General features: G+C 46.9%; 1 protein-coding gene across 14 annotated transcripts in view; it reads left to right on the plus strand.

Annotated features, from left to right (window-relative positions):
- The window catches only part of TANC2 (tetratricopeptide repeat, ankyrin repeat and coiled-coil containing 2), a 686,196-nt gene extending 677,345 nt beyond the window's left edge, over window positions 1–8,851 (plus strand). For 8 of the 14 annotated variants that reach the window (XM_007482542.3, XM_007482544.3, XM_016430612.2 and 5 more), the window contains one exon: window positions 1,089–8,851. In XM_007482542.3, coding sequence (XP_007482604.1) covers window positions 1,089–3,030 — 1,942 coding nt within the window. In that variant the 3' untranslated portion in view covers window positions 3,031–8,851. The remainder of the gene's footprint in view (window positions 1–1,088) is intronic. The other 6 variants (XM_007482545.3, XM_007482543.3, XM_056817048.1 and 3 more) reach the window with 1 other exon arrangement.
- Window positions 8,852–10,916: the final 2,065 nt, after the last annotated feature.

Below are 10,916 nucleotides of genomic sequence, written 5' to 3' on the forward strand. Positions count from 1 at the left end.
ATCCTTCTCAGGTTGAGGTGTGGCCCTTTCTCCTCTCCATCCCACTCCCAAGACACACTCACAAATCCTAAGTGGGGTCGTCTTGCTGGAAGAGATAGAATGGAAGCACCAAGGAAAATACCCTTTGTCATGCCCAGCTGCTATAAAATATAATATAAATATAATAATATACCCATTGGTAAGAGAGGCTCAGGGAAAGCACAAGAACTCTGAGCCTGGGACTTCCTGCCTCTGACTACTCATCACTGTCCCAAATTATCCTCTGCCTAAATCACCAAGACCTCCTGTCACCCCTTTCAGACTTCCCTAGGAAAAGAAAACCAAAGACTACAGGCCCACCAAGCAGCCAAACGCTCGTATTAGTTAAGAGATGATACCAATACTGATTGTCTTGGATTTCCATTCTTTCCAAGAAAATAAAATGACAAATCTCTTTCATGATAGGCCAACAGCCTCTATTCCCTATGGTCTTTACAGAGACGATAGAAACATTGCTTTTTTATTTCATTTCCTCTTTTTGCACACTGTGCCTCACAGCCCAGGCCAACTCTGGACCTTGTATGTGTTTCATCCTAGCTTTCCCATAACAGAGAGCAGAGGCTATTGAGGATACAAAGAAGAGGTGGGTTTTTCTACCTTGGTTCTCAAAAGTAATTGACCCAAAATATTGAATCTAAAGGATATTTTCTGATGGATTGGCATGATCTTTAAATATAGTTGTTTCTGTGCTATTTCATAGTTACTGTCAATTACAGCCCTATCTCTATCCACTCCCCACACTACCTTGGCAGGGCCTTGTGCTTGGTATATATATCACACACTGAGAAAATCTTCCTGTTAAGACCTTGCTGGGCTAATATGGTGGAAATATTCCTTTATCATCCTCTGGGAATTTGGAGGACAAGAAGTCTGAAATTCATTCTCTCAAAGTGACTGCCCAGATGTTCTCCTTGAAAATTACATTGGCCAAACGGTTGCCCTTGTAATATAACCCCACAGGAGAGTCCACGGGGCTCTAATATGTGCTCTGAGTCTTTGGTATGACCTGTGATCCAGAATAACTCCAGTTTCTCTGTCACTTTGTCAAGCAGGCAGTTTTCAGCAGCACTGGAGGACCTGAATGAGGCCATCAAGCTGTGTCCAAACAACCGTGAGATCCAACGGCTACTGATGAGAGTAGAAGAAGAGTGTAGACAGATGCAACAGCAGCAACAGCAACAGCAGCAATTACCAGTAGAAGCTGAGCCTGACCCTCAGCAAGAGGACCTCTATTCTGTGCAAGACATCTTTGAAGAGGAGTACCTAGAGCAGGATGTCGAAAACATTTCCATTGGCTTACAGACCGAAGCTCGGCCCACTCAGGGGCTCCCCATCATCCAGAGCCCACCCTCGTCTCCTGCCCATCGAGAGTCTGCGTACATCTCTGGCTCACCACTTGGCTCACATCAGGTTTTTGATTTCCGGTCTAATAGTTCTGTAGGTTCTCCCACTAGGCAAAGTTACCAGTCCACATCTCCTGCTCTCTCCCCTACACACCAGAACTCTCATTACAGGCCCAGTCCCCCACATACATCCCCAGCTCATCAGGGTGGAGCTTACCGCTTCAGCCCCCCTCCTGTGGGGGGGCAGGGGAAAGAATATCCAAGTCCTCCCCCATCACCTCTCCGAAGAGGCCCTCAGTACCGGGCTAGCCCTCCGGCCGAAAGCATGAGCGTCTATAGGTCCCAGTCTGGCTCTCCTGTACGATACCAGCAAGAAACTAATGTCAGTCAGATTCCTGGAAGGCCAAAGTCTCCCTTGTCCAAAATGGCTCAGAGGCCATACCAGATGCCCCAGCTTCCTGTGGCCGTTCCCCAGCAAGGGCTTAGACTGCAGCCTGCCAAGGCCCAGATTGTGAGAAGCAACCAGCCCAGCTCCGCAGTTCACTCCAGCACGGTCATCCCCACTGGCACTTATGGCCAAGTGGCTCATTCTATGGCCAGTAAATACCAGGCTTCACAGGGAGAAATGGGGGTGAGTCAGAGTCGGCTGGTCTACCAAGGGTCAATCGGGGGGATTGTAGGCGATGGAAGACCTGTGCAACATGTTCAGGCCAGCCTTAGTGCAGGTGCCATCTGCCAACACGGAGGGCTGACCAAAGAAGACCTTCCACAGAGACCTTCCTCTGCCTACCGTGGGGGGGTGAGGTACAGTCAGACACCTCAGATTGGGCGCAGCCAGTCAGCCTCCTACTATCCCGTGTGTCACTCCAAACTGGATCTGGAGCGCTCTTCCAGCCAGCTGGGCTCCCCCGACGTGTCACACTTAATCAGAAGGCCCATTACAGTCAACCCTAACGAAATCAAATCCCACCCACCAACTCCTAGGCCTCTGCTGCACTCCCAAAGCGTAGGCCTCCGATTCTCTCCTTCTAGCAATAGCATATCATCCACCTCCAACCTGACTCCTACCTTCCGCCCTTCCTCCTCAATTCAGCAAATGGAGATCCCACTGAAGCCGGCCTACGACAGGGCATGCGATGAGCTGTCTCCAGTGTCTCCCACTCAGGGAGGCTACCCCAGTGAGCCAGCTCGGTCCAGGACCACACCATTCATGGGGATCATAGATAAAACAGCCCGGACTCAGCAGTACCCCCACCTCCACCAGCAGAATCGGACCTGGGCAGTTTCATCAGTGGATACTGTCATCAGCCCCACGTCTCCGGGCAGTCTGCCTCAGCCTGAGTCCTTCAGTCCACCATCTTCAATCAGCAACATTGCCTTTTATAACAAAACCAACAATGCTCAGAATGGCCATTTGCTGGAGGATGACTATTATAGTCCCCATGGGATGCTGGCTAATGGGTCCCGCGGAGACCTCTTGGAGAGAGTCAGCCAGGCCGCCTCCTATCCTGACGTAAAGGTGGCCAGGACTCTGCCTGTTGCTCAGGCGTATCAGGACAACCTGTACAGGCAGTTGTCCAGGGACTCTCGACAAGGGCAGACATCCCCAATCAAACCAAAGAGACCATTTGTGGAGTCTAATGTTTAAAAGACGTTTGTTGGAGTGAGATCCATGTTTTCAGCACACATTTCCAGGCTTGGTTTCCACATTTGGGGTAGTTCTCTGGCTTACTTTCTCATGTAATTTCTGTGTGGTGTTCAGAGACACATGCTGAAATCATTTGCATGCAGCCAACTGGGAAGCTGGCCTCCAACAAGCCAGGATTGTAGTTTCTCTTGTCCATACCCCAGCTGTGTGCCCTCTCTCTTCAGCTGCCAACTAGGAGATTTTCATACCATGTGGTTTAGCCCAGGGAGATCAGACACACTGCTCAGCTTTTTCAAATAGACAATCGATTTCAGATCACCTAGTGGTGTTGTGTAACTGTCTCTCCTTTTTTCAGAGATGTTCTTGTTAATTTTCCTCTAGGAATTTTCAAAAGAGAGTGCTGCCCTTTTTGCCTTTGCATTCTTATCCAGTGTTCTCCAAACAGCCAGTCTGTGCATTCATGCTCTGTCTCCTTCCTCAAGGAAGAGCTAGTTGTCTGCCCTGATGGATCTTAATAACAAGTTTCCTGCAGTAGTGAGGTCTAGAATATAAATCTGATTGCCTCTGGTGTGCATATTTTGGGGTAGAGGTAGAGAGAAAAGGAAATCAGCCTGCTCATGTGGTTAAAACCCCAAGAGGCTAGGTTTAGAAATGCCACTAAATTGGTTGTCCAAGTTTACTTAATTAAATAGAGATTAGGCAGCTCTTTGACTCTTTCAATCAGTCAAGGAATTAAACAAGTCTTAGAGATTTCTTTAGGTGTTTAACCAAAAATTACTTATATCTATCCAAACAAAAATGAGGTTGATGTAAACTGCCAGGGGCTTGTAGAAAACTATCATCTAGAAGAAATTTCCTCTAGGTCCTAGCATCATGCAGCATTATTTCCCTCAGAAAGCAATTTTTTTTTCCATTGGAGTGTAATTTGACAAGTATGTTTATTCAGCCTGCCACTTGATCTGAAGCTGAATCTTCTCCAAAAGCCTATGCTCTAGCAAGAGGACCATTTCCTTAAGGGGAGGAGCAAAAATTGTCACTTTCAGGCCCAGAATGGCTCTCACTCCTCTGTCTCTGAAAGCTGTCTTTGGTATTCCCAGCCTGCTTTGATTTCCAGAATCTCATCTACTTTCAGAAATGGGTTTTTGTTGGGTTTTCTTTTTTAGGAATATGTGGTTATTTTGGTTTGAAAACCAGATGCTCCCAACATTGATTCAGGATGAAGAGAATAAAGAATGTCAGCCGTTGGGCCTGTTTTCTATCCCTGGGTGGGTGGACCGTGTGGAAACAACAGTAGGGTTTCTGACTCTGGCCATCCTCTGTACATTTCCCATTCTTTGTAGATGCCACCTTTTCATCTGCTTTTCAAGTCACTGTGGACAATGGATGGACGGATGGCAAGGGCACCAACAATTGTAGCATGTTAGAAACCAAAGACTTTAGAGTTAAACAAAAGTGAATTGGACCTACACTGTTCAAAGTCAGCCTGCCCTCCTGAGTCAAGGGCTATAGGATGAACCATTCCTTGTACCAGATTCTAGCTGTGACCAGGCCTGTTGGCAGTAAGTAAGGCTGCTCCTCTGGAAAGGATGAAAGGGAAGCATGGAGGCTTGATTTAGTAACATTCCCCAACTACCTTAGCTTTTGCCAAACAAAAGGATCTAGGCCCTGGAACAGGCCAGGATGGTGTCAGTTTGGCTGTTTAGAAAACAAACAGAACCTGTGCTCCAGGGGACCCATTTCTCAGATATTTGTAAAAACATCTGTTTAACTGGATGAGGGCAGGCATCTGTTTCTGCTATTTTTTTCCTCTTTAATTTAAAAAAATTTTTTTCAGCTTGGAATTTTCTCATTTGGCTTGAGCTACAGGGCTAGTTATTGTTACATTTTGGTCAGGGATCAGTTCTGTTAGATGCTTTCCCTCCTGCCCCCTCTCTGGTGGTGGAACAAGGGTTTCTGTCCATTTTTCTCTCAGTGAGAAACTTCTGTTCTTTTGAAAAGTTCTCAGGCTCTTGACTCAGTCTTATGCCCTCCCTGATAAGGAACCTGATGAGTCCTGTCTGCACTACATAAAGACACCTACCAAGACAGATGTGCTGGCATTTTGGGTAATATTTCAAACATTCTACTGATAATCATTTCTATCCCAGGACCCTTCCTCTTCTCCATAAGAAACAAAAGCCCCATTGCCCTCTATGCTTTTATGCTCTTGGTTGGAAAAGTTAACAAGTTGCCCACCCTAGCCCATACTTTTTTTCCATCCAAGTGTAAGCACTCCCACTGGGCACTAGTTGTCTATGAGCTGGAAAAAAGAAAAAGCACTTGGACCCTCTTCTGGGAAAGAGAAGCTTGCGTTCTCTTGTGAACAGACTGTCTGTGCCCTGCTTTGCTACTTCACTGCCATTCAATGATCCCAGTACTGTACTTAAGACATGGTCCCCATCAGCACTTTGTGAATCAATGCCCTACTTCAAGTTAGGAAAGGTATTTTCAAATACAATTTAAAAATGAAATTACAAAGTTCCACATGTCCCCTCCCCCTTGCTTCAAGCCTAGCCCACCAGCTCCCATGTTCATGCCACCCAAGAATAGAAGAAGTGGTGACTTAACTGCAGCTTGTAGGTTTTTCACCAAAAATATGTTCTCTTTGCCCAGGATTCTTGCACTAATGGGTTACCATCACATTATGTCTGTAAATGGGTGCACTTTACTGTTTGAATTTGTTACTATGATAAATACTGGATATTTAAGCGTGAGTAGTGTCTTCATTAGAAAATAGCAGAACCACTCCTGTCTTTTAGTGTATTTTTCAAGAAAAACAAAGAAAAAAGAGGAAAGAAATCAAGCAATGGATCATAACATTTATAGCACAAGAAATAACTGTTGTATATAAACATCAAAAGATTAAGTAATTTTTAAATACAGAATATTTGCAGTGATTTTAAAGTGTTTTTCCAGCAATTTTCTTAGGGACTCCTGAGACATGGTTACTTTATTTACTGGATCAGTAAGGCACACATTAGCAATTGAAAATTAGTATTTATTTACAAAGTAAAAAAAAATCTGTATCATGAAAATTTGGCATGGACAAAATGGAGACCATTTTGTATTTGCTGTTGTTGTATCTCGTCTGGGTTTCAGAAGTGCACTATTATTGAAGAATCATGTTAATAGAGCACAAACCCTCTTCTTGTTCCTCTTTTGAGATGTGTTTAACTTCAACAGATGGCTCAGGAAAACTCCACTCCTTAAAGCCACGTGTGGTACCCTAAGTCACTGTCCAAATCTTCCAGTTTGTTATTGAGTTAGACCAAATTTCCAGATACTTTTCCTCATGTTTTAAGAACAGCTTGGGGAAGGTTGTTTCAGTTCACAGAGCAAATAGGCGTTTGTGGACTTTCCTCTTAAATTTTCATATTTTTCTATTTCAGAGGTGTCTCCATTAGTAAGTAACCAGTGTCTAATTTACTACCCTAGCCCAATGCTTGGCACAGAGTAAGCATTTAATAAATGCTTGTTGATTGATAGATTATTTTTCTTCAGAATCCATGAGCCCCGCTGATTGTGGATGTCATTTGCATTTTATGGTATTTAACCACAAGATGTCACCCTGGCTCTGCACCAGAGCTTTCTCTGGCAGTAAAGGACCCCTTCAGAACTTCCCTAAGAAACAGTCAGAGAAGATCCCAGGAGCAGATGAGAGAGGCCTCTGAACTCCTGCCAGGGCAGAGCTGGGGCCAGCTAGCTCCAGAGAAGAGTGCAATATAGGAAAAAGTAGGACCTGGGGAGAAGGGGAGGGAGGGAAGGAGAACATACCCTTAGCTGTGCTAGCCTTGGAGTGGCATGCTTTGACCACTGGAGACTACTGTAGAAGAGAAGCCTAGAACCAGGAAAGGGGGAGATCCCAATTGAGCAGAGTTCTGTTGTTGCAGCAGATCCCTGGAAAACTTTGCATTGCAGCTGGTGGCTTCTCCCAGCACTCAGTCTCCAGCCTTCCTTGCAGGCTGTCACCCATGGGTGGTTTTTAGTTCAAAGGTTAGCTGTTATTTTTCTACTGTAAAAAAAAAAATGCCTTTGTCGAAATCAACTGCCCCATTGGAACTTGTGCGGAATGCACTTCATACCTGTGGCCAGTTTTCTGCTGAAGTCCCAAGTGCCCAGCTGCCCCTGCCCAGTTTGCCAGTTCCATTCCCTGACTTCCTACACTCTTGGAGCTTCCCAGCCCTGTCCTCAAGAAGCTTTCCTGGAGAGAGAGCGCCAGCCTGCTGCGGTCAGCACTAAAGGCCTTTCTCATCTGTTACTCGTATGCCAGGAGGTCCGGCTTCTCTTGTCTTCTAAGAGTTCCAGAGGGTTCATCTACCTGGACCAACGCCATTTAAATAAGGGCTTTGGGGTAAGAGCTACCTAGGAAGACATGTCATGGAGACCTTCACCATGCAATGCCTTGAATTCAGCTCTGGACGCTCCCAAGGAAAGGAGACTGGCAGTGGGTTTGGACACAAAGCACAAATGGGGATGGTGGAGCCTCTGTGCGGAGCTACTTGAATAATCACTGAGTTTTTCATTGACTTGTTTTGTAACATAAACCACTAAGGGCTGAAGTGTTGGTAACCTTCATTTCGGTGTCCGGCTCCTCAAAGCAGCTGAACCACCCGGAGATGCTTTTGGCTACTGCCTGCCGGGACACAGCCTGGGCGGACAGACCATAGTCAGAGCTAGGAAAGTCAATACCAAATGAACGAAAATTGGACACCAAAAATCAAGCGTTACTTTCATGTTTCCTCACCCATACATAACCATCTCATCTCTTCCCGACACATCTCTGGCGTTTAAATGGACCAACCTGCCAGGTGAGCCCGGCGCATCTAGCCCGAGGCCATCGTTGGGCTTCTCAGAGGTTCTGAGTCAGGGGGAAGGAAACGGCCCGGGGCCCAGTTTGTTTCTGCAGCTGCCGCTAGGTGGCTTTTCTGCTTCTAACAATAATAAGCCCCCGCCCCAAAATCCGGAGGGGGGAGGACTTGTCCCGCCCTTCTCTCCCGCCCTCCGCCCCATGGGCCAGGCAGAGGGTCTCCTACGGATAACTTGTTCCCGGAGTTGAATGTCTTACTGGGCACCAGCTCACACCGGCTCTAGACTAGCTCCACACTGCATTCAGGGATTGTTTCGGAAATCCCGCGACACTTCCCGCTTCTCTTCTTTGGGCCAATTCTCGCGGAGTGAGGCCAGTTCCTTGCCAGGCTCTGGGCAGGTGTCATCCCGGAGGCCAGCCTCCTTTCCATGCTAGCATAGCCTCTGTCTCTGTTCTGTCCTTCCAATCCAAGACACTTTTAATTAGTACAGACATGTACAGTCTACATTTAAGAAGTAATTTGTACTAACAGTTTTGATTCTTCCTCTTTGCTGTCCTTTCAAGATACTTGCTGGAAAGAGCTTTAATGCACTTAGTTCCCCTTTAGCTTTTCTATAATTCCAATGTAAAGGACTTCCTCTGTACAGTATATTATCCAATGCATGTTCGTTCTCTCTACTGATATATTGAACACCACACAGTTGTGAACTCGTGCAGCGGGACACCCCACGCCCACCAGAGGCCTCCAGCCCCGGCCCGCCCCTCCCCGGCCCGTGTAGAAGGAAAGACGATGTTTTCCTTTGCTGTACTTGCTTGAGCAGTTTTATTGTCTGTACATGTGAGCTGTGTGAGATAGATGTGAAAAGTTCAAACGAATGCATTTCCCTGCCCCATGTATACAGGTTGTCATCTGTACAATGAATTGTATGTATGAAAGCAAATGTACTTATTTATAAATGGTTAACACTTGGAAAACCGTGGCTGGCCTGGTGCTTTCCCTGGCTATGGGGTGCCTCCCCAGATACCCTCGGGCTGGAGCTGCCTCTCAGGTGTGAGCAGGGGGACGGATGGTAGGTACCAGCAGGGTCCCTTTGGTCCCGCCAACAACATTAAGAAAGCTGCTCACCAACGCTCTAAGAAGAGACTTGTTCCTTGGCCCGTGGAATCCGAGGCTAGCTTTAGGGGGCCTGCGGTGCCCACTGCAGGGGCCGGCTGCCGGAGGGAGGAGAGACTAGATGGACTCTTCCCCAAGACCAAGGTCAGAGAACTACAACCCCAAGTAAGCCTAACTTTTTCCCAAAAAAGATGGCCCTGGGGGAGCCGCTTTGGGTGGTTTCTCCGGGTCTTGGTCTCTTCCTCTGTAAAATGAGGTCTTGGGGCTTCGAGTAGACGATCCCTTAGACATCTTCTAGTTCAACTCTTTCTATAAAGGAAACTAACTCACAGCAAGATTATTTGATGACTGAAGTCATACTGCTTGGAGATTGAGATTGGAGACTCGGAGATTGAGAGCCAGGCCTTGAGACCCAAATCTAGTCTCTTCCTAGCAGGACACTTCCTAGCTGTGTGACCCTGGGCAAGTCACTTAACCCTCATTGCCCAGCCCTTATCACACTTTTGTCTTAGAACCGGTACACAGAATTGATTCTGAGATGGAAGGTGAGAGTTAAAAAATAAAGGCCGGACAATGAGGTAATTTCTGCACCTCCGGAGGTAGAGCCAGAATTTGAACCGTGGCTTTTTTACTGTAAATTTCAGGGCTCTTGCCATTACACCAAAGCGCAAAGTCTTCTCTCATTTAGTGATTCAAATATTATAAAATACTATAAACACCTTCCCATCCCTGGCAAGTGACCTGAATCCTTCTGTTGGCTTTGGGGTCTGAGCGGATGATGGTCAGGAGCCCAGTTAGGCTGGTGCCTGTGCCCCTCGGCAAGGAAGCCTAATTTTTTGACCTGAGCAAATGATTCTCATTTTGAAGCTTGGAAAAATACGGCTCCAGCTTCCTTTCTGGTACCGCAGGGTGTGATCGGGGAGTTAAGAAGTAAAATTGTTTAAGGAATTGCTGAAATGGCTTGAAACTGATACGGATCAATCCCAGGAGAAGGCCCTGGCTCTGCCGGTCTTCCTGCTCCGCCAGGGCTCTTTGTCTCCCGAAGGCCTGGGAAGGAAATCGTTTCAGCCCAGCTGAGGTAGCCACACCCATTTCCCCAAACAAGGCCAGAAGACCGTCACAGGCAGAAGGCAAGCACAGGCCACAGCAGGGATTTCCCTAAAGGAGAGAAAGGACAGCAAGCCCACAAGGAGCCATTTAAAGGCTTGTTTGGCCTTGACCCGGGTCCAGAGGACTCCCAGAGGCCACAGGAAACAGTGTTTGGAGGGAGGAAGAAAGACAGCCATTCCAGAAAGGGAGCTGAAGTTCTAGGGCAGTTCTAGGGGCCCCCTACTTGGATCTGAGAAAGGGAGATACAGTGACAGTCACCCCCGCTAGATTCTTCTGGTCAGAATGATGCTGTACCGGAAGAGTCCTTTTAAGGTTTATGAAGTGATTTGTCTCACAATGGCTCGGAAGGGAGAAACTGAGGTCCAGAAAGAGTAAATAATTTTGCCCACAGTCTTACTGCTAGGAAATGGGGACTTGAACCCCAGGCTTCCAACAAAGCCCAGTATTCTTTCCATTCCACCAAGCTCTCGTCCATGAGAAACTGCTACAATGAAAAAGATGCCAAAGGAAATGGCGATCGGCATTCCCACACTTCCATCTGGGTAGCTCAGTGGATTGAGAGCCAGGCCTAGAGATGGGAGGTCCTAGGTTCAAATCTGGCCTCTGACACTTCCCAGCTGTGTGACCCTGGGCAAGTCACTTGACCCCCATTGCCTAGCCCTTACCTCTCTTCTGCCTCAGAACCAATACACAGTATTGACTCCAAGACAGAAGGTGAGGGTTTAAAAAAATGAGTGAAGGGGACGTACATACAGAATTAAGGAGAAAGCAAGCCACTGACTCCTGGGGTGTCTTTAAACAAATGATATATCCTTT

Source organism: Monodelphis domestica, chromosome 2, assembly GCF_027887165.1.
Source record: "Monodelphis domestica isolate mMonDom1 chromosome 2, mMonDom1.pri, whole genome shotgun sequence".
Classification (NCBI taxonomy): Eukaryota; Metazoa; Chordata; class Mammalia; order Didelphimorphia; family Didelphidae; genus Monodelphis; species Monodelphis domestica.